Source organism: Phocoena phocoena, chromosome 3 (genome assembly GCF_963924675.1).
Source record: "Phocoena phocoena chromosome 3, mPhoPho1.1, whole genome shotgun sequence".
Classification (NCBI taxonomy): Eukaryota; Metazoa; Chordata; class Mammalia; order Artiodactyla; family Phocoenidae; genus Phocoena; species Phocoena phocoena.
Window position 1 is genome coordinate 83901155 of NC_089221.1, and position 24993 is coordinate 83926147.

Here is a 24993-nt window from a genome sequence, read left to right on the forward strand (position 1 = left end):
ATACATATAAGCCTGTCCAACATGTTTGATGTGTTTATATGTTAGCATTGAATTATTAAATATGAATTAAAGTAGGTGTTTGAGAAAATACTATAACGAAGATAAGTATAATTTTCATCTTCTGAACAAAATTATAGCTTTCCCTAGAGCACTGCTTTTGTTTGTTCTTTTAATAAAGAACCACAGAACTGGAATGGGTGAGGGTATGATAAAATCTGCATTTGACCACTGAACTGTGTTGCTGTCTGAAAGGTGTTTTATAGACACTCAGAAGAATTGGCTCTGACAGAAGCCCACTCAGCCAAGAAATTTGACTGTCATCTTCATCCACTTGCTTTCCCTGACGTGGATGACCAGTAAATAAATGTGTCTTTTCCTTAGTGAATGATGGCAGGTCCCTATCTATCAAATTGCACTATACAAATCAGATAGAAGCATTGAATTTAGAAATAGATGAAAATTAATCTAATGATTCATTGCTTTTCATTTTCTTGGGCTTCTCTGTTGAATGTGAAACAATTCCTACTGCAGAATTGTACAGTTAGACTTGAATATTTCCAAATGTGACCTGTCTTAAACAAAGCACATGTTAAGGTGATGTTGGGATACTTCAGAAACTACAGAAGCAATCTAATTTTGATCATGCTTATGGGTCAGCTACATAGTATGACTGTAAAGACCAAGATCTGGCAGGGTTCAGTGCTCATTTATCCACATTTTATGGCTTTGACAGCAGTAAATAGAAGGGGGTGTATGTGTGAGTCCCCATCCCAATGCAATCATTCTGTCACCTTTCTGCTTCCAATTAATTGACTACATATACTTCTCTTTTCACCTAGGATTTTCTCCAACATGAATAATTTAGTCTCTGACTTCCACATGACCGTTGGGTACCTCCCAGCAGCCATACTCAGAGGCTATTCTAGTTTTTTAGTGAAAGCTACTTGGAGAGAGCTGAATAGCACTGTACTGGAGGTCTCTGATGAGTGGCTAAAACTTCATTTGCTTGGTCATAATCAAGAAGGAGAATCTGTTGCTATACACTCTGTCTCAGCATATTTCTTAAATGTCCTCTATCCTTTGGTCATCCAAATACCCACATTTCCAACATGACAGCCCCCCCAAGCCCCCAGAGTTTTGTCAGGTAATAAAACAGAGAGGAGGGGTAGGAGCCATTTCATTATATTTCATTGAAGCTGAGACTTAGGAATATCTTCAATTCAGTGCATCTAGAGGTCACCCAAAAGTAACTGACACGTTGACAAAGCTGTTTTAATGCAGTAATGTCAAAATGCCACTCCTCCTCACTCCCCAGAAAATGGCCAATTCCAAAAGCCCAGGGTTGCATCAGGTTTGATGTGTAAAACGTCCTTCAGTGTCTGGGGGTTCTTGGCATTTTGACAGTCATTCTGAAGTATCCATTTCAGCTATTTCAGTGGGGACAATTTCAGTGGCCAACTCTAAAAAGACCAGTGTGAACTGTTTTAGTCAGAGAAAATTTCATGAGAGAGATGGCAGTGTTTGATCTGGGTCTGGGAAGACGGTCTATTTGGATCTGCAGAAGGAGGAGAATATTCCAGCTGCCAACCATATGAGCACAGAAGGAGCGTACTGGGCACACGCGTGAGCCTCGCCACTTGCTGGCTGCATGGCCATGGGCGGTTGTTACTGAGGCTCATCTGTTTGAGGGGGAAAGGACCAGACTCATAGGGTTGTTGTGAGCAGTAAATGAGCCATACACAGGGTAAGCCCTCAGTAAACGTTAGTGGTTATGGTTACTAGGTGAGAAGGGCAGCCAGTGAGAGCACAGAGTGTATGTTGGAGGTTGTCTTGTTGGAAATGTAGCAGGATCGGAGACTGCTGCGATATTCTGGAAAGGCAAGAGGGGAATGTGGATTTGATTCTGTGGGAAATTAATAGGGGGATATTACAGAGATGACATTACAAAAAATAGGGCTTAATGAAGCTTATGCTATTTTATCTTGCATAGTCTGGCTGGTAAAGTCTATTTATTGACCGTTTAGTTGGTTCTGACATATACCAGAAAGTTCCTTTTTAAAAGGTATTTCATCTAGAAGTTTAATTCTTTTTGTGCTGAAATTCCTTTATTCAGCGGTAAGGATTACTTCACTTGAAATTTGCGTTCAATTTATAGACTTGCTTGCGTGTCTTATTTCTTGGTTAATTTGGCAACAGCGGCTTAAAGTCCTCATAAACCACGTTAAGGATTCTTTCTGAATGGTATATCATTGTCCAAGCTAGCGAGAGCTAACGACAACTTTTCTCTTAAACTTTCTGATTAAAAATGTTCAAGCAAAAAAAAAAAAAAAAAAATGTTCAAGCAGAGGTCTTTATTTTAGTGTAGAATTGCTTTATGGTTTGCAGAAAGCCGGCAGAAGGTAATATAATATGCCATTGCTGTGGGTTTTCAAAATGCAGCCAAATGGACTATGCTCCTGTGAGCTTTACATCTGTCTGAACTTTTCTCGCCCAACTGCAAGATTATGAACATTAAGGTTGATCATAGCCTACACTTCAATTGCAATTTAGAGCATTATCTTCAGTTCCTATGAATGGTTTCTGAAGTATAATCTTTATTTTTTGGAAATAAAGAAATGTTTATGGGAGTGATATTAAGATTGGGGAACTGATAATTTTTTTTAAATTATGACAACTCTTTTACATTATTGTTTCTTGAACCTTACACCTCTCTATTTTCTCAATATTGAAAATGGCTTGAAAGCACTGGGATTATTAGAAGACGGACTCTATCACAGACATGAACATATTCACCAGGGGTTCCATTTGTATGCTTGCTTCAGACCTCAGCCCTAAAACAATTTTAGGTGATACAGCTAAAACTGCCTGACGTAATATAGAGTTCCAATGATCTCTTTTAATAAAACAATTCTAAAGGATCAACTAATCTTTGCCTTCAGAAACATTTATAAATTCGTTTTAAAAGAAACCTTGTCTTTACTGTTTACTTTGTACATTTAAAAGAGCTATACAACCCAAGTTAATTAAGATGAGTAAACTCTGCATATGCTCACGTAGTAGAATATATTCAGCCACTGCCACTGAAAATGTTGACTGTTGTCAGGATCACCTCTGATTCACCTTTGAAATTTTGCAAAGAGACACTTGCCTGGAACAACTTTTGGAGATTCAAATAAGATATTGATGGGGGAAGGGGCAGGACTGATCTAGGATCGACCCTGAGCACTTGTATTTTTAACAAACTCCATAGGATAATTCTAATGCACAGCACTAGCTGACAAAAAATGTTTAATAACATGTAAAAATATCCACAGTATATGAAATAAGCTGTTTACTGTGTGTAATATGATTCCACTAAGGGGAAAAAAGAAATAAAGTTAACAGTTTTCTCTGATGATACATATAGGTAATAATTCAGGAATGCCTACGTTTTGGAGATTCAAACTTGCATTTGCAAGTCAGTTCTTTTTTATTCGATAGGTTAATTGTCCATGGTCTGTAGTATTTCTTTACTGCCTTCCTTTGGCTAAAAAGGGTGTTCCTCCCATTTCCAGTGGTATTTTGGGGTTGGTTATATGTGGACATAGATACCTCCTAAATCGCATGTTCCTCCACTTGGCTATGTGAGTTCTTTGAAATATTTCCACGTCCTAGGTCTGGCAGATACATCAAAATTTGACATGCAGACCTGGATATCCACTTGGAAGGGAAAAATGGAGAGAAAGCCAAGTGCTAAATGAAATTCTCTCCTAGGTCACATTTTTAGAAAATGTTATGGCCCTGATTGTAGTCTGATGTTAGCTAAAAGAGGCCATAAATCCTGAACAAGCTCATGCAGTTAGAACAAATTTTGCTTACAACTCCAGAAAATAGACCCAGTTATCTCTCTGCTCAATATGTCACCCACACATGTACTTTCAAGTCTTTCATTTCAGATGAAATTATTCTTTGAGAAATCCTCCAACCTATGCACTTGCAGTATTATCACATTTCCTTTAATTAATGTGCTTGAGTCTCTATTTCTGGAGTCTTAGTCCTTCGAAAGTATTTGGTTCCCAGGACTCACTCGCACTTAACTTGCCTATAAAATTTTCCCTGGTCTTATCCATTAGGCCGTCTGAACTGCTAACACCCATTGAGGCTGAAGAACCATTTCCACTTAAGCAACTGTCATCTTATTATTGAGTTAGAGGAGTCAGTGGCACTTTTAATCTTATCGGATATAATACCCCCTTGCATTCTCGCAAGGCAGTGGTCTTTGCCTGTTTGTCACCATCCCAAGGCTGCCTTTGTTTATTCTGCCTGTCAGAATCGCACACTTAAATGCAGTTGTTTTCACTATTATCCTCTAGCTCCCTTCCCCTTGGATCCTTTATTTCTTTTGGTGTATGATGAGAGAAAAAGAAAGAAGGGGGAATTTAAGATGTGATTTTTGAATATTTTTCCATATTATATTTTGTGTAGTGTTGAAATCTCTAGCATAGTTATCTGTGTATCCTGTGCTCAGTGGACATTATTCTTATTCCCTAGGGGTGGGGTCTTATTTTGCAAAGCCAGGAATAATAAGTAGGAGTGGTACAAACCCAGGAAATGGACCTGTCAGCCTAATCTTTTCCCAGTTGACCTCTGCCCAGTACTGGCAGCAGGCCCTTCAATGAAATTGTCCAAGTCCTGCTTTATCTTTGCTCTATTTTATGGCATCTACTGTTTGGTTTAGATTTATATTTTGATATGACATTTATTTTGCTGGATGTGTTTTTCATTTCAATTTGCAATGAATTTTACTTCCAGATACAATTATATGAATAGTTTATTATACTCTTTCTTTAGGAGATGAAAAAGATGGTTAGTTGTTTGTTTTCACTCTATACCAATAATTTACTTGGCATTTAAATTAGATCTTGAGTTTCTGCAGGAATGTATGAGTCAGTGAGAATAAGTTTTTATGAAAGGGAACTTTGAGGGATTTTCTTTTTTTTTTTTTCTTTTTGCGGTACACAGGCCTCTCACCGCTGTGGCCTCTCCCGTTGCGGACCACAGACTCCAGATGCACAGGCCTAGCGGCCATGGCTCACAGCCCCAGCCGCTCCACGGCATGTGGGATCTTCCCAGACTGGGGCACGAAGCCGTGTCCCCTGCATCGGCAGGCGGACTCTCAACCACTGTGCCACCAGGGAAGCCCCTGAGGAATTTTCTTTTACTATCCCTTAAAGATATTGATTTCTTTCTCACTATAGAAACTAAAATTAAACACATGTCTACTAAGAGTTCACTGTGGAACAAATAAGTGCTTCTTAAAATAGTATGTCAGAAGAAGGAAAAAAAAATCAGAAAATGGCTAGAGAAGTTATACTTTGAATAATGTTTGCCCTGTACAAAGGACAATGAGAAGATCCTCTTGCATAAGCAGGAGCCCAAGCAAAACTTTTGGCTTTGATTCCTAGTGAAAAGCCACAGAGACTGTATGTTGTTGTCTTCATGTTCTATTCTTCTCCCAGTAGGTCTCTTCTCTGTCCTTACCTGAATCTTTTGCTTAATATTTGACTTTATACATTTAATGGTAGCCCATTCTTCTTTCAAAAAGGTTTTTGCTTTATTTCACAACAGTACACACACTGCATTAATATTAAAAAAAAAAAACCCCAAAACACTGTTAGGGTCTACTACACAGACCCTGACAGCTCAGGACTTTCCCTAAAACTGTCCTGAGCCTTAGCTATGGTTCCTACTATCACCTTTGGTGCTTTTGTTTACCCTCATGGCTTCAGGGTTCAATTTTTGAGTGATTCCCAAATATGTAATATGGGAATGTAAATATGTATGATCTCTTCCTTGAATAAGAATTATGGAATTCCAATCTTCTGCTGGATCATTACACCTGGATTTTTAGCTGACACCTCGAACTCACATTGTTTTTTCATCCAGCAGTTTAATTCTTGATAAAATGCATGTAGCCATGTTGGTTTATTACCAAAACTCCCAGAATGATTCAATCATGGGAAATCTATTAATATAATCCACCCATAATCAAAAAATCTAAGGGGGATGGAAACCCTATGATCATCTACATAGGTTCTGAAAAAGCAGAGGAGTCAGCCTCTCATTTGACAGCCCCTCATAGACTGGCTGGCATAGGGATATATATTTTTTTTTAAAAAAAAGACTGGGAGGTAGATTTAATCAGGCCAAAAAGTTATAGACATGCATAGAATGATAGAAGCCATTTGATAAAAATGAATATAAGATAGCAAATTGCATCACATACCAAAATAAATGTAAAGTGAGTAAAAGACAAAGGCTAGTTGTTCCCACCTCAGGGCCTTTTCAGTTTGCTTCCTTAGAGGAATGATCCCCTGGGAGGATTCTGGAAGGGGGGAAAGAAATCCCGCACTCAACTTGAGAGTGAGCCTATGGAGGTAGAATCCTTCTTCCATTTCTTTTGTAACAAACTTAGGCTTGGTAATGATATGATTTTCTATGATTTGGGAACTATTGTAATTTCTAATTGTTTCTTTCCTTCCAAAGTGTCTTCTTCACTTTCCTAGGCTTACTATATTCTTTGGTAATAGAAAACAAAGCCTCAAGTTATATCAAGTCCATTTTCCAGCTAACCTCTGTTGGTTTTTTAAATAGCAGTACGAAAATCTCAGGATGTGATTTTTAGGCTTTAATTCTTATTTTCAGTGCAGTAAATGAAAGGCTTTTTATTTTCCATGAAAGTTGGGAGTCAAGATGGCTCACAGTAGGCACCTTGTGTTTTCTGATCAACCATACTATGCAAGTCATGGTGCTATAGTTCGATGTAGAACATCTTTTATTTTATAAATACATATGTCTCAGATACACATTTCAGCAATAAAAGGTGTTTTATTAATTTTATCAAATAGACAAAAAGAGCCAGAAGATGCAGTTTTGCACACACCCAAGACTTAAGATCATTTTAGACTATTTAACATTTTTATGTGTAAAGGTGACTTGAAAACTGCCCAGTAGGGCAGCATTTTGAATGTGGACAAAAGGGGATGAGCCACACCCAAACCAGGAAAGAAAGCTCATGCTCGGTATTGATCATACTAAATAATATAACTTACCCCTGATTTTTCTTTGTTCTACCTCTGAACTGACTTTTGTTTATTTTAATGTCTTTCAACCACTATTATTAGGACAAAAAGAGAAATGACAATGTGTAAGTTTCAGTATCCCTTTAACAAGTGCACAGTACTCATCCAGGACATTTTTCTTCTTGTGTATTTTTGTAAAGATACATTTTCCACCTTTTCTTTTCTAGTAACTTGTTTCTCCATATCACAATCCAGTGGCAACTGTTATTTTAAGATGATAATAAATTTGTGTTCTGAATCCTTTTGCTTATGTTTTGACCACTCACTGTGGCTTCTGTTTCAGTGCAATGTTGTGCAGTATTGTATGGTGCTCAGAACTCTACCAAATTCTGGAAGGAAATATATTGTGAATATGTAGCCTGGAGCTTTCATTTTATACCCACACAATGCTCTCATCACTTTAAAAGGGGGCTTTCATTAATGTGTGTGTAGTTTCAGCCTATTATTTTCTCTTTTGTTATATAATAGTTTATTATCCTACTAAATTAAATTATCAAATCCTGTTCATCTTAAGGAATAAGATAATTTATACAACCAGAGCATTCTGTCATAAGAGCATCAAAATATCTTTGTTATACAGCTACTTGAAATGTTGAATGCTGGGGTCTCTTGTGACACTTGTGCACAGAAGTATAACTTGTATTGACGATCATGTATCATTTTCTCTTAACAGTTGACTTCAAACCCCATGCCAGCATGGATACTGTCCATCATATGCTACTTTTTGGATGCAATATGCCAGCGTCCACTGAAAATTACTGGTAAGGGATGGGTTCATAGTACATAGATGGGTGAGAAAATGTGTTTTTTATAAGTACAAAGTGCATCTCTGCAGGTATTTTACAACTGGTTAGTAAATAGGCAGAACATTTCTTTTTTAGAAAACAATATTGTTCTTTTGCATCACATGGTTGTCGTGGTTTGATTATCACAGTTATTTAGTCTGCTGTGGAACACAGCCATCAGTCTTTGTCACTGACTTTATAAATATATGTCTGTTGTCATAGATAATGTGTCAAGGTTGAGACAGCTTGTGAAGAAAGATTGAAATTGAGATAATGGATACTCTGATGTTTATTTCTTTAAGTTCATGATTCAACCCGAAGAGCACCATAGATCTGTTCACTGAGTACTCTTTTATCCCAGACATCGTGCTAGGTGATCTGTATACCCCATTTAAAATGAAAACTAAAATTTAGCCTAACGTCTTTGCAAAGTTGGTATTATTGTCCCCACTTTACAGGCAAGGAGTCTGAAACTCAAAGATTCAGTGATTTGCTCAAGGTAACATGGCTGGTTGGTGTCACACCAGGATTGAACCCTGGTTTGTTAGATTCCAAATCTAAAGTTATTTCTCTTTTACCACAGTGCCTCCCATTTATTCAAGTAACTGTTGCAGTTTTAGAATTTAATCACTGCAGTGAATCTTAATATCATGTCTTGAACAATCAATAAACATCTGTTAAATGCCTATTATATGCTAGAACTGCAGCAGGTGCTGTGGGATGTTCTAGGATAAATAATTTTCTACCCCCAGAAGCTTACAGCATAATTATGGCTTGAGATCTTCCCTTTCATTTTATTCTTTGGTAGTTCATGAAGATCAGTGATCTTTGAAAATAGCTGTGTGTTTTAAGCCTCATATTTTGCACCTATAGGCAGAATCACTGTTACATATTTAACAATCCAGAATGACTGGTGTGTCCTGCTTTGCATTGGAAAGGGGTCTGTTCTGTGGTCCTGCCCCTGCATGATCATGTAGACTGATAGACCTTTCTCTGTGCATCCTAATATTCATCAGGCTGACTCGAGGCATGAAGCGACTGCTTTCTAGTCATTTTTATAATAAACAATTGTAATATGTATTTGGAAGTGTTAAAAGCACGGGGCAATTAGTGGAAATCTCCATGGACCAAGTACCATCAAAGCATTTGTTAATAGGCTTAAGTTATTTGATGAAAGGGGCGTATCACATGGGAACCCAGCTCACATGACTGGGTTTATATAAAAATGGAGTCAGCAAATCACAGTTAATACCCGTTGATATCAACATTCCTGTTTTTGCTCTTCAGTAAATTTTTGTAAATAAAATCCTGACATTAAAAGATTATTCTGTGACAGCCTTTTCTGAATCTGATTCAGCAAATCACACATTTTGGTCTTTATGTTTTAAAAATATGTCTTGTGAAATTACCAATATTTACCTTTGAACTAGAATTAGTGAAAATGGCTAGAGGGAACCTGCTTTAGCAGATTCTCTTGGTTCAAGAGAATGAATGAAAAAATAAAATATCACTTAAATGTTATTATGGCCCTAATTGTTAAGAAAAATTACGTACAATGAACTAAGTGTAGTTCACCGTTCTCATGTTAAGGGAATATCAGAGCAAACACATTATGTTGCCTCCTTTAAAATACTAATATTCTTAAATATACTATTTTGAAATTAAGTTTGTAAAATATATTTCCAAAAGACTTCCAGGTTGGGGAAAGAGAGAATTCAAAGAAAAATGTGAGAGTGAAAACAGCAGTTTTGAGTAAAGTAATTGCTGCACGTATTTTTTTTGCTAAAATTATTACTTGAAAGACAGCATTATAGAGTGAACGTGTAGCTAACTGTCTAGATTCCATGGGTAAATTATTTATCTCTTGTGGGCTGGTCTTGATTTTTTCATTTTAGCAAGGGACTAACACTAGATCATTTAGAGGACTCCTCTGTGCTCTAAAATTCCATAATTCTATGAATATAAATTGTATACAAATGCTGAGTCAGATTGGAAAGACATCTTTGTTAGGAGTTGGAGACATAAGTGAGTTGCATTTGTTAACTCACCTCAAGCAGACAGGCCACTGTGTTTTGCCATTGAGTTGCATCACTGAATAATTAGAATTCTTAATGACATTATACCCATGTCATTTTATTTATTTTTTTAAATTATTTTCTTTATTTTTTTTCTGGCTGCATCAGGTCTTAGTTGTGATGTGTGGGATCTTTGTTGAGGCATGCAGGGTCTTTCGTTGCGGTGCGGGCTCTTCATTGTGGCGTGCTGGCTTCTCTGTAGTTGTGGCACGTGGATTTTCTCTCTCTAGTTGTGACGTGTGGGTTCCAGGGTGCGTGGGCTCCATAGTTTGCAGCACACGGGCTCTCTCGTTGAGGGGTGAGAGCTCAGTAGTTGTGGCGCATGGACTTATTTGCCCTGCGGCATGTGGGATCTTAGTTCCCCGACCGGGGATCAAAACCACGTCCCCTGCATCGGAAGGCAGATTCTCTACCGCTGGACCATCAGGGAAGTCCCTATACCCATGTCATTTTAAATGAATTTTTAAAATCTGCCTTGCAGCACATATTCCCTGTTAATCTATAGAGTAGTTATAATCGACTTTATAACCGTACACCAAGGACAATAATTGATGCTTTTAACCAGCTCAAAGTGTTCATCTAACATTTAAAAGTAGGATCTTTTCACTACATATATAGAATCTGTTCAATATGCAAACTAGTAAATGTACATTACCTAAAAACTGTTCTAGTGACCTGGCTTTAACAATCCAGCCTTATTCTCCATTTAAAAATGGGATGGGCTTTTTATCCCCCAATATTTGGCAAAATCCATGCTTCTTTAAAGCATTACAGCTCACAGCATATTTCACGGGCTGAACTTTTCAGTTGCTTCACAGAAACATCCTCTACTCCCTACCCCCGATGCCACTCAGGCTCAGCCCTGGAGACAGTCAGCAGATGTTTTCCGACTGCTTAACCTCTTATCCTCCCATCTGAATTATAACACTAATAACAAAAATCTATCAGTGTCAAAAGCCTTGCATTATTCTTCTACATTGAGTCATGGACTTTATCACACTCATTTTATAGATGCAAATCTATTCTTCAGTTGCTCCATGATATAGACAGTACTTAAATGAACATTCCCAAACTTTCACATATATTTTTGGTTATGATACCAGTAGTGGCTTTTGATGTGTAAGAATATCAAGAACTCATTCACACCCTAAGGAATTCATTTTGAGAATACAAAGCTGTTTTACTGAAAGAAGATAAAGCAAAGAGGATATTTTAACACCATGATGAGATTAAAAATTCACATTTTAAGGCAAGACAAGAAAAATTTAAACATAAATTTTTTCTCTGCCCTTTGGCCTCCTCCCTCCCCTCTAGTGTGCATTGTTCATCTGCATTACGCATTAACCAGACCTCCCCCATGGCAGAAATATCCGGTCAATCATAAAGATCAAGTTTTCTTCTTCTGGCAGCAGCCGTGCACTTCTTTAGAAGATGACGTTCCTTTCTCAATCCTGTCAGGGCTCACAATGACCCACCACTCACCTTGTACGTGCAGACATCTTTGGTAAACTTTATGAGCAGTGACAATTATCATTTTCCTTAATGGTAGAGATTGGTGCAGAACTGACTGGTCAGACAATCTGGGAGATCCTGGGCTACACCGAATGTAAGTCCTTAGCTTAAATACTCACCTATGACCTTACTCATGTCACTAACAGTATCATTTGTATTCCGCCTATTTTACAAGATAATTGTTTCTTACGCTACCAAATATGTGACTGAGCCTCAGATAAAATTAATGATGATTAGGCAACTTGAAACCATTGACCAAATATATAGTCCTATAAGATCAATGATTGTAATAGTGTAACTCCAGATACGGGGAAAAGCAGCAAGAGGAAACCATATCCTGGACCATAACAGCTTAGTAAGACAGATGGTCCAGAGGCTTTTGGCTACTGATAACAGGACCCAGTCCAGTAATAGCACATTGAGTGGCCTATCAACAAAATATTTGCCTGGTCTGGGAACGAGCATCCCTAGCAACAAGGGACAAATTGGTCACGAAACGCCTCCCAAACTTTGGTCGAAATTAAGACTGAAAGAGAAGGAATTGTAAGATAGAGAATGTTGCCCACCATCCAGTTCTACAAGAGTCAAGCCATTAGCCACTGCAGTTGCGGACCTAAAGTACACCCTGATAGGAGTTCAGGGTGAAGGTCACGATGAAGCACTTTGTGCTCTGGGAAAACTGGCAAAACTGGCCCTCTGATAGACATTTTCAGGAGAAAATTTTATGAACTAAGTTTCTTGCATCTTCCATAGTTAGAAAAGCATTAAAACGATGAACTCAGATGTCTGTTCCTTGTGACTAGCAGCAACCTTCTACTGAGATGTGTGCTTGATCGCACATCCTCCCTGCACCAAAATCACACATATACTGACCTTTTCCAAACAGTTTTCAGAGCTCTCTGAGAGACTGTCTCCCAGCTTATAAACCTCAGTTTGGCTCAAATAAAAGTTTCCATTTCTTTCTTAGATTCACTATTGATTAATTTATTTTGTTGACAACCAAAGCGTCAAGCTCAGATTAGCTCTCTTTTCCGTTTGTTAGCTAGGATTTCCCCGTTTTCACTTTAGTTTTCTGTTTTCATTGCCAGCAAGTTGGCAAATAGGTGTGTGTCTGTAATAAAGTAAACATTTTTCCCCCTGAAATTATGAAGTTATAATTCATCCCCTGTCTTCAGGCAGCACTTTTAATATGACGGCAAAGAGCTATTCTAATGACGTTTTACTATTGTGCTGCCCTCCTTTGCTCTTTGTGATTGCCTCTTTCTACTGTTCATTAAAATATATTTACAGTTACATTAAGTTCACATGAAAATAGTAGACAGAGCATGAAGCAGTTTTCATTCTTTAGTCATTTTAATTTTAAAGTTATTTTTTCTCCACGTATTCCATCCAGTCTTTTGTGTCTCGTTCCAAATTAGCAGCTCACACTGGTAATGTGTCTAGTTAATTATATGCATGTGCATTTAAATTGCATACATTGATGTGAACCTTTTAATATACTGTGGGGTGGTCCCTTTCTAGTTAGAGTGGGCCTGGTGCTCAATTCTAAATTAACAGACCTCTCGAGGATGCAAATAAGGACCAGCTGATGGAAAAGCGGCAGCTCTGCTGGCCCATGTCAGGAAGGCAGCAGTACCTGTCAGATTAAGTCTCATCCCTTCTTTCCCAGACTTTTAAAGGAGGAGACAATTACTGCATCCAGGCACCAAGGGAAAGTAATAGCACCAGGATTGGAGCAAGCATAGCAATAGCACGATTTGTTGGACTCCATTTGTGCTTGCAGACTTAAGTCAAGGTGTAGCAGTTCTAAGTTCCCCAGATTTGTTGGCTGAATGTGAGCCATAACTGAGCAGATGCTCTTTGTGGCTTTTTGGAGTCAGTAGGGAAATGAGGTGCTGAAAACTAGGTAATTTAGATATTAAAAATTTATTCCTGCTCTCCATGAAAATATGGTAAATTTTAGGAGACCTTGGAAATTGAAATATCCATTTATCTATTCAATGAATACCTTTCTTTATTCTTACTGTAACAGTCATTTTTTAAAAATAATGAGTGGTTAGCTATTCAGAGTTTCAAGCTTTGAAAATCATAGTTTTGTTTATATACATTGTTTTGGCATTTGGAGTAATTCTGGAGCACCTTCTCTTTGTGATGTGAGGTTGTATAGTCTTATGCACTTTCTATTCTGCTGAGCATAGGACTTAGGGCTTAAGGCAACTTATGACTGCAAGCCCCAAGATTGTGTGTTCACAATATTGGGTGATTAAAGTGAATGGGCTTCTTCTGTATTACGTCTTGCACTTTGACAAAATCTATGCAGAGCTAAAATTATTGTTTTCAGTCTTATTAATTAATATTTGATTTGGAAACTATTTCTAATGATGCTTATGACCAGCTACTGTTTACAAATCTAAGGGGGCGTCTACAGGTTGTTGAATCTTTTTTGAAAAGAAGAATCCCAGCTGGTTAGATGAAGCTGTTTCCAGCTGTTCTAACTTGCAATCATTCTCAAGCTAAAGCAGTAGTGCTTTACCATCCTATAAAGCTTTAGCTAAGATCCCTTTCAACTGCTTCTAGTTATTAACCACCTGCTGTGTCTTTTTAAATGCCACTGTCTTCACAGGGATACAGATGCTGCTGATGAGGGGAAAGAGAAAAGTAGCTAAAACATATAAATATGTATAAATATAAATATATAAATATATATATATATATATAGAGAGAGAGAGAGTCCTGTATGTGAGACACCCTGCTTGGTTACTTATTTAAATGACCTTTTTTTTTAGGGTGATATCACTTTCCAGAAAAGTCTACAGCTTTGTTGCCTCCCTTATGATGATAATGATTCTTTGGTTGAGAATGGTATTTGCATACACTGCCTTTATGCACCCTCTCCACATCCTAGCTACCTGTCATCCATACACTATACAGCAAGATTCACAGCATGTCTTCTGCAATCCCCTCTGTTTCTTCTGCCATGATGAAACTTCTAAAGTTTAACATACATAAATTCCTTGTCAGTATAAATAAAAATAACACAGTCTCCAAAATCTGTGCTACCCCTTGTTCTAAGCACTATAAAATGTGTCTTTGAGTGTAGCAGCAAAGTTTAGACATGAATTACTGCTAGGCTAAAATTAATTGCATCCTTTTCCTTTTTCTCTTTTAATATTGTAATAGAGTCATATTATTATACTGCATATCTGAATGGTATAAAGAATATTCATTAAAATAGAGTTGGCATCTTGCTCTAACTTCTGGTCACCAATGATCATATTCCTCGTCTAAGTTTTAGGTGCCTGTAATAGAGGTGTTGATAGGAGTTCCTTAGCAACTGACCAATTCTTAGTGGACTAGTGTCAACTTTAATAAAATAGAATGGCATGGTTGTAACCGTTTTGAGAGTTTAAACAGAAACCAGCATTACATAATTTTGAACATTATTATTTTCTCACAAGACGAGTATTTATGTTAAATAGGATGGCAGTGTTATAGCACAGTGCCATAACATTTAATATAGAGCCAGAACTTTGAAATCAGAGCATCTTGGGATCAAATCTCAGTTCTACTACTTGATAGTTGTAATAAACATTGGTCAAATTATTTAATCTGTATTGGTCTGTTTCCTCATCTCTAAAATGGGGCTACTAATCCCGCCTGATTTGACCATCACAAAGAGTAAGTGAGGGGATGTCAATAATACGGATGGTGCAGTGCCTGGCACATAGAAGTACTTAATAAATGGTAACTATTCTCTTTATTCATTTCTTAATAAGATATATATTAACCATCCACTACGTACCAAGGGCATTCTTAGGCACTGAGAATTTGGTGTGAACAAAACAGATATACCTTCTGCTCTTGTGGACTTTAGAGCCTCTCTGATCTGTTGGTGGAGAGGGGTAGGGTGGGGAGTGAGGATGATGCCTAGATATTGTGGTGCTATTTTTTCAGGCTGGCGCCTTTTAATCACCTCTCCTATTTAGTTTTCCCATTAAGTATCCTTCTAATTACTATGTTAATGCATACACATTGCATTGAAATTCACATAGGATTTGTCTGAATTGGGAAATGTGTTTTGTGGGTTTATAGAGCAGTTAATGAAATTTGAATACCTGACTCACACTGGATGTAATTTTGAAAAGTAAGGACATTCCACATATGCCATTGATTTTTATGTGTGTTTCTTAAAGAAACTTTCTGACTTTGGATTAATTTTCCTGTGATTCTGTTAGATGCTTAATGCATTAAAATTGTAATTGAAGACTGTACAGACTTAACTTTAGGGCATGACAATTTTATTAAAACAAGTTTTTTCAGACCAAAGAAGAAATGACTTATCAGTTCTGATTTTCTCTGAGTAACGTTGGGTTTTAACTAACCTTTCACAGATAGAACCAGAGGAGTACTTTAACAGTCAATCATGCGCTATTTGGATAATTCAAAATGACAGGCTAGCACTTTTCAGAGCTTGGCATAGTCTGGAAATATTCATGCCATCTGAATGGTTTCCCCATAGATTAGAAGTGAAAAGGTTCTATAGCAAAGGTTCAAGAATCCAGAGTAGTTTTATTTTCAAATGTTAATTCTCATCATTTTTACTATGAATACTAAGAAACCACTAGGGAGCTATGTGAATCTTTTCACAATTAATTGGCTTAATCTAGACAAGCCTTTAGGAGTAGCTGTTAGAATTATAAGAATAAGAAACCTGGTCGATGAGGCCTGAAATTACAAGAGCCGTTGATCAAGGGTTGCTTTGCTTCCTAGCCTTAATACTCTTCTTCTCAATAAGAATAATAAAAATTCTCACTATTTTTACAAGACACTGTTTGGAAAGCCAACATATGCAATACTGCCTTTATTCTGTTGGTCATTTTATGTGGAGAAAATGTGACACTGTTTCCATTTAAAATGGGAAATGGAAATTTGAAAATGAAAAGATGCGGCGAGTTTATCCAAATGTTCTTTGCCACTCCTTTATGTTATCCATTGTAGGACTCATTTCTCTTGACCTCTTGTTTTTCCTCTTCACTTAGTCCTGTCACTCATTAAGTTTTCAATATCCCAGGGCCCTCCAGTGAGTCATTGTTTACTCAGCCTTGAGTTTTATACAATTTTTTTAAAATTATAAAACAGGATTTTAAAATCAAATCAAAGTTTGCTTTTGGAGCTCTTCTTTTACCAGACCTGTTGAGAGCATGAAACATTGTCTCTTCACAAATAAGAACATATTTTATCTAAAATTTGATTTTAGAATTGCATACTCGAATTGCAGCTTAGTTCAGATATGAGAGTAATCATCAAAGCTGATCTTCATATAATACCATGAAGTCTCTGCCTGTAAGTCAGTCTCATGAATAGAGATATAAGGGAGTGTGGCAGCCAGAGCTTTGAATCATGGCTTGGCTGTGTGACCTTTTGAAAGTTACTTAAAGTCTCTGAGCTTATTCAGCTGTAAAGTATAACCTACTTGCAATGACTTGTGAGAGTGAGCATGAGCCGATTTGTACAGAATTCCAGGCAAATGATAATTCAAATTTATTGTCATTTAATATTTTTTAAATGTTATACTTGACAGTACAATAAAACTGTACTGCCAATTCAATTATTTAAGTGTTTGTATATAAAAAGTTAAAAATTTAGAAGTTAACTTCCCCAAACATTTTTTGAATATTTACTAAATGCCAGGCAGGGCTGCAGGTGCTGGGAGTACAGGGTGAAAGGTATGACCCAAACCTCAAAGTCTACACAGTCTGGTTGGAGAGGAGATAAGCAAGGTGATACTTAGGATGCGTGCTATGGTTAAAGAATGCAAGTTGGGTGGGACGGGCATCAGAGAAAGCTTCCCTGAGGAGGAATACTTGAAGTGAATCTTGAATGAGAAGGTGAGAACAAGGTTGTCAGGCAGAGAGATGGAGAAAGGGTTTTCCAGAAAGAGAACAGTGGAGAAGAGAGAGGTTAGAAACTGGCAGCAACTTGGCGTGACTGAAAAGGGTTTTTTTTTTTCTGGGGATATAACAGGGGCCCAGATCATAAAACCTCATGTGTTATACTACAATGTTTAGATTTTATTTTGGTGTTATTTTTGGAAAACATTTGAAAGAATTTGTGCCAGCAAATGACATAGTCAAATATGTAGCTTAGAAAATTTTACTAAACCAGTTTTCTCTGTTACGTTTCATTCTGGTTCTTTCTAGTCATACACTGAATTGACTTCCATATCAGAGGAAGCAATTATCTTGTTTAACCTAAGACTGTCATCACATTGCTGTTAAGCACTTGTATATTTATGATCTTTGTTGAAAGCTATGAAAATTGCCATCAAGATCTTTAAATTTTAGTAGCTCACAGCAGTGAGATACCAAGTTCATCACATTTGGCAATCTCGTTTCTTAAACTATTATAGCATGAGGCCAAGGAGGGAAATTCTGCTTTTGTGTACTGTCCAATACCCCAAGCTTTTTAGCACACTTGGCACAAGGATGTCACAGACATTTGTTCCAGCGCATGCGTCTCACATGCTGATGATCCTGCATTATAAGTATATCGTTTTTGACAGTGAACAGTAAGAAACCACTGGTTGATGTGCTTTACATTGCACATTACCCAATTTCTTTCTACAGCCTGATTTAGAGAAGCTAGAGCATTTGCTAAATATAACCTTATAGGGACCTCCTGGTTCCTGGCCCTTTATTCAGATGAATAACTGTTGTCTGCACTTATTGCCTATCCTTTCCCACCATTTCTGGCTGTAACCAGGAAGCATGTTAGGAGTCCCTGCCTCTGACATGGCCTGGATGTTCTCCAGGTTTCTAGGCTCAGTTTCTCCAGGTTTCTAGGCTCAGTTTCTAACCTGTTTAGGAAGCTGCCACGGTCTGCCTTCACTTCCCTTCCAGGCCATGGGCAATGCACTTTTTCTCCTGTGTGAGCCAACCTCCCGGCCAAGAAGCTGTTTTTGTCCTTGTCCTTGACAGTCCTCAGACCTTTCAGATCTGCCTAAACTCCTGACTCTGACCTTGCTTGGTGCCAGTTTCTCAAAACACAAATATATAAAAGCGACATGAAAATGTCACCCAACAGTGTTTTGAACAAGTCAAATTATATAACAGAACCAACTAAGAGATGTAGTGTAATGGGGAAAAAATGTGTGGTTTGGAGTCAGACAGCTTACCATTTGTGAAATTGGATCTACCATATAGATACCAACGTGCTAGTTACTGTGCTGGGTGCCTTACACGTATTACCACCACCACTTCCCATCAGAGAGGTTTCCACACAGAAATTGGGCCTTTGAGGGCTGATGTACATGTCCAAGATACACAGCTATTAAGGGGAGGTTGTGGGATTCAACTCCAGATATGTCTTTCTGCCTGTGCTCCTTTGAGCATATAACACTGCCTCTCAACAGTGAGTCTTTAGATAAAGTGAATGTTTTGTTAAATAATGCAGAACCCTGGTATAGTGCTTTGAGGTTTATGAAGTGCTTTCATTTCTATATCATCTACTTTATAGAACAACTCTTTGAAGTAAGTATGACTATCCCTGTTTTACAAGAGAGAAAACAGGCTCTGTAAGTTTAAGTGACTTGAAACAATTTATAAATGGCATAACCCGTATTCATAAACTTTAAAAAAGCCACAAGAACCCTGTGAGTGGGATATACTTGCATTGTTCACCCTACTAAGGGTAGGCACTATAAATGCCACCGATCCCCAAATGGGAAATGAGTATGATGTTTCTTTTAATCCACTTCCAAATTTCCACTGCATTGGCTTTGGTTTACACACCCTTTGTGTAATGCTTACTTTTCTACCTGATTACATTCCAAGGATGGTGAATTAAACTGTATATCTACCTCACAGGATTGTTTCACATCAGGCAACTAACAAACAAATCTCCCTTCATAGGTGCTTTTTCACATATAAAATTGTTCTTCGCTCCAGTGTCCCTTACGGTCTTAAAGTTGATATGACTATAATGATGGTATATTGATGTACTTTTCTTTACCTTGTTTTCAAAAACCTCTCCCTCCCCACTCCTCCCATGGGAAGAGATTTATGCATTTTACTAATTGAATCTTCACTTATAGCTACTTTCTTTTCTTCAGGTTTTGTGACGAAGGAACCTGTACAGATAAAGCCAATATTCTATATGCCTGGGCAAGAAATGCTCCCCCAACCAGACTCCCCAAAGGTATACCTGAGGCCTCTTGGATAGCCTTATATTAAACTGCTTAGTTTTTGATTCCAACGTACTTTTTATTATATGTTCTTTCCAACAGCTCTTGACCATGTTCTATGTTGCAATTTCACGCTAAAAAGTACCCTTATTGCCTGCTTTATATTGAAAAGGTTTCATTGAGGTTGTTCTTCTTTCTCTGCCTCTCTTTGATAAGTAATTGGCTCACACAACAGTTTAGATAGAATTAGAAAATAACGAGTATACCTCAAGCCACCTTTGGCCTGAGGCACATTGGTTCTTGACAGCAGGAGCATTTCACGAGCCAAGAGAGCTAGGAATTAAATAAATTGCCATTTCAGCAAACAGATTTTTAATAGTCCTGGAACCTGGGTATTTAATGTGATGCCAGACCTCAGCTGGCTTTCTGAATTCACCTCTAAACCGTTCATAGCTTCCAACGTGTGAGTGAATTAACGGACTCTCCTTTATTACCTGGATCTTTCTTAGTATCAAAGTGAACGTATAGTTCTGAAACAGAATAAGACTGCTGTGGTTTAGGGATGGAGGGATGGCATCTTGTGATGCCTCCCTAACTCATGCCTGCACTAAAATTTTTAATATTTTTAATCTTTTTATACAGTTTTAAAGGTTGCTTTCTCTTTATAGTTATTACAAAATATTGACTATATTCCATGCATTGTGCAATACATTCTTGAGCCTCTCTTTCACCCAGTAGTTTGATTTCTGTTTTGCTTTACTTCAAATGAGTGTCAGAATCCTCTCTAGAGTTTACCAGGCAGCCACTATCAAACAAGTTTGGAAACTAATAGGGAGGTTTGTCATAGATTTGTTGATGTTTTTAAGATCCATTGCTAGAGAAGATTAAAAAAATTTTTTTTCTCTGTCTATAAATATTTTCTCTGTAGTTTTTTTTCAGCTTACTAGCAAACTCTACTAACAGTAAGACTCTTAGGCACCCTTCAGATTCCAAAACTTTATTGACATTGTAATCTAGTAGGTAATTGGTTTCTTCAATGATATTTTTGCAGATACCTGATTTTGTATGGGAAGAAAAACAATTTCCTGAGATGGTCCTAAGAAGTCTGTTTCCTATATTCAATCAGAAAATAAAAATGAGTATGAGTATATACAAAACAAAATGAAAGAATGGGTTTATGTATGTCTGTTATGTAATCAACAGGGACAGAATTTTGTTTTGTTTTGTTCTGTTTCTTGAAAAATGAATGAATTGTCCTCTTAAAGTATAAGTGATCACTCTGGTTCTGAAGTGGAGACTACGAATATAATTCTATCAGAGCTTAGAGAAGGAATGATAGGTTATATCAGAGATTTTCATTGAATGCCTAGTTTATTTCCATTTTCATATAACATAATTTCATATATTATGTGCTATTTTCTTTCCCTTTGGATTTCATAGATCAGCAACCTTTGATTAGCTCTATTTAACTTCCATTTCTAAAATATTAATTTATCTTCTTTTGAATATCTTCAGGTGTTGGATTCAGAGTTGGAGGAGAGACTGGAAGCAAATACTTTGTACTACAAGTACACTATGGGGATATTAGTGCTTTTAGAGGTACGTTTTGAAATGTTGGAACTAAGCTGAACTTCAATACTATATTGTTTAAAATATATATACTGTTTTCTATATAATAAAATGAAGAATTGACTACACCCTCTGCCCACTAGTAAACAGCTGCTTTTGTCTCTTGGAATTTGAGACTACTGAAGAAATGACTTTTATTTTGAAAGTTATAATCTCTTATGCACATATTCTCTTATGCATCCTACTGTGCTTTCTCTTATGCTGACTTCAGGGTTCTCTTCCTTTCCAATGTATTATCTTATCCACCGTCTCCTATTAGATTCCTTCTTAGCAACATTGTCAGAAAGAATAGGGACTAGTACTTTATTTATATTACTAGAAGCAAGCCACTGGAGAGTCAGCATGTTTTGTAACACAAAACATGTTTAATCGATAATATATCTGATTGTAGTACTAATTATAAGTTTTCATTATATAAATTTATTCTTTTTTAAAAAATTTTTAAAAGTTCTCAAATGCTCAGGTTCATGTCAGTGGTTTATCTGTAATCCACACTTGCCACTTCATCTGTCGCCCACTGCACCGATGCACGGACCCCACCCACTCCATAGAGGCTGCTGAACACTGCCCTAGACACTTGCTGGTCTACCCATATTACCATGCACTTTGTTTAAGTGCTCCTTTTCTTATCATAGAATCATTAACGTGAGGAAGGGGCCCTGTTCCCAAGGCAACCAAGACTGGGCTTATTATTCCTTCTGCTGCATTTAGTCAAACTCCAACTGCATTCCAGGTTCACACTTTGGTGTTCACAGGAGTGTAAATATTAAGCAGTCTTCTTCTTGGCTTGTCAGCCTTTCTACTTTGTCTTGCTGACCTCTACATGTTTTCTTGAGTTCTCTAACACTATTTTTCTACAAACTCACCTAATACATTTTGCTCTCTAGATGCATTAGCTTTCTATCCAGCAACTAAGTTTAGAAGTACACATCCATCTCTGCCTATGAAATATCCTCTGGGGCCTTTGCTGAGAGCACCCTATGCTGAAAGTTTCCATAGGTTCTCAGCATTCAGGACTGGGACAATAAATGCAGTCTTCCTCTGGAAAAGGCTGTTAGAAAGAATAAATTTATGTCAACTATACTCCAATAAAATTTTTTTTAAAAGAATAAATTTATATAATGAAAAATTATAATTAGTACTACAATCAGATATATTATCGATTAAACAAGCTCCTGTGGACCAGCTCATGAACCTAACTTCCAAGTAAAACCTGTTTTGTATAAAAAATATGCTTTGAGTTATGTATAAATGGCTTTCCATTTTTGGAACAGGACCTAAAATCTTAAGTTGTTAATTGTAGTGCTGAGCCAAGGTTTTGTTGAAAACAGAGGAATAAATAATATTCATGTTTGAGAAACAAAGACACAATTTATCTGCTCCAAAAATTTACCATGTTGGTATCAGGGGAACAGGCAGATTCTAAGACTGCTGACTTCCAAAGCATTGACAAGATTATTATTTTTCCAAAGAAGTGAGGAAGGCTTTCCCCAATTACCACAACTAAAGTAGTTGGTAGTGTCCATACATACAGGACCCCACCCCTACTCTCCATCCTTCTATAGAACCCTAGACTTGACTTTACAGCCTAATTCCTCTGAGCTTTGTAGTGCCTCCTAACAGATACCATACTGATACCCCAGGGGAAATGGATGATACATATAATATGCTAGTTTTTAAAACATATTACTGTAATAATTTAATTTAAATTAACTTCTTACTGATGAGGAATTAATTTTATTTTATAATTTATGTCTAATATGGGGTAATTAAAAAGTATTGATATTTAATATATAAATATATAGTTATTTACTATAAGAGACTGATTAGAAACTTTCATACTAGTTTTTCATTTTTCACTTTTTTGAGAACCATTTTTCTAAAAGAAGGTGCATATGAGGTAGGACCTATAATTCATAGATCTTATGATAATGTAATAAAAATGTAAACAAAAAAATTTCACCCGTATAATTCTTTCAGTAGCATTAGATACTATCTTGTGCCTTAAACTATACATGGCTTAGAATAGTAAGTAAACGCACGGGAAAATATCGGATCTCACTAAAACAACGAGAGAGCATTTTGCGTTTACTTAATTGGGTGTGAGTGGAGATTGAATTATAAAACCCAGGACTGCCAGGGCTTAGATGAATATGCTACAGTTCGGGGAGCTTTGTGAATTAGTGCAGTGTTTTAGAAAGCAACTTTATCATATTATATACATTTTATATAAAACATTAAAATCTTGCTCTAGGCTTTCATCCTAAACTAAAGGAAGGGTTTTGTTGGATTTTTTGGTTTGTTTGTTTTCTAATGAGCTACCTACCCACAGTTATTTATATACCATTAACTAGTAATATGAAAACCTGGAAAGTTAACAAACGTCCCTTAATAGGGGACTAATTAAATAAATGGTATAACAACAAAAATAGCAAATCATAAAATTTTATACAGACAACATAAAACCGTATGTATGCTTGTATGTTTCCAAGGATTATAAGGAACAAGGAATAAAAGGAAACAGTCAGTAAGCATGAGAGACAGGATCATGTGATTTTTTTTTTTCCTTTACAATGTTATAACATTCTCTTCATGTTTTTAAATTCCACAAATATAAGCACTATGTTAGATACCTGCCAGTACCTGCCAGTTTATGCGCTGCATTCCCACTCATACCCTCCTGACAAAAAAGAGTTAAAGTAAATCTCTATGTGCCTGATTAACTATAAGAAGTGACTTATACTTTTAAAAGGTTCTATACTGTGATCACATACTTATCTCCAGATGAACCTAGAAGTGGAATTATAACATATCTTTTAATGATTAAAAATGCAGTATAGATATGTTATATATGTATTGTATATATATAATAATCATCTTAGTGTCAGTGAAGATTTGAACTTCACGGTATTAGAACTATTGATGATATTTTTATGAATATAAATTATAAATCAGAAGCACATTAACACTCTGAGGAAATCACTGCACTCTATAGAAAAGTGGGAAAATGTTTGGCTTAAGGGTATGAGCATTTTTCCACATAGGGGAGGTTTTAGAGAGTTGAGAAGCCTAGGACTTCTCTTTAATAAAGCATCAACAGTGAAGTTAAAATATCTTCTCAAATTTGTTGGCATGTGATAAAGTATCAGAGAGAACATAACCTGAAGCCAGCTGGTTATATCTTGGGCTGGGAGGCCTAGTAGTAGGAAAAGATAGGTCTGTGGGATACAAAACAAAAATATTTGTTTTGTTTTGGTTGTTGTTTGTTTTGGAAATTGAGCAGAATGTGAAACTGTAAAGTGTCATTTAAAAGGAGCCAACTTTATTAAATGCCATGTCAATCATAATGTCAGACCTGGGCTAGTGCTGGGTATACTGATCTTGCCCAGAGGAGTATAGTACATTCTAGCAGGAGAGACAAGCGCAGGAACAGTGCGTCTATAGGCAGTAATAGAAACACATCCCAGATATGGAGGCCGTGGAGAGGTGGAGCGGAACAGGTCTGCCTGGAAGGGCAGTGGGACGTTGTCTGGGAAAGGCTTCTTAGAAGATGGAACCATTGCAAAGATTTGAATGGTGATCAGGAGACTGCAGATAAGTGGGAGCAGGGGTAAGACGTGTTCCCGACGAAGTAGAAGTATGTGCATGGCCATGGGGGAGTGAAAAGCCTCATGTCCGCAAGGAACTCT

General features: G+C 37.0%; 1 protein-coding gene across 11 annotated transcripts in view; it reads left to right on the plus strand.

The window, feature by feature from the left end:
* Nucleotides 1-24993, plus strand: part of PAM (peptidylglycine alpha-amidating monooxygenase) — a 152086-nt gene that overhangs the window by 41854 nt on the left and 85239 nt on the right. For all 11 annotated transcript variants that reach the window (XM_065874294.1, XM_065874292.1, XM_065874293.1 and 8 more), the window contains exons 4-6: nucleotides 7795-7882; nucleotides 19604-19689; nucleotides 21191-21274. In XM_065874294.1, coding sequence (XP_065730366.1) covers nucleotides 7795-7882; nucleotides 19604-19689; nucleotides 21191-21274 — 258 coding nt within the window. The remainder of the gene's footprint in view (nucleotides 1-7794; nucleotides 7883-19603; nucleotides 19690-21190; nucleotides 21275-24993) is intronic.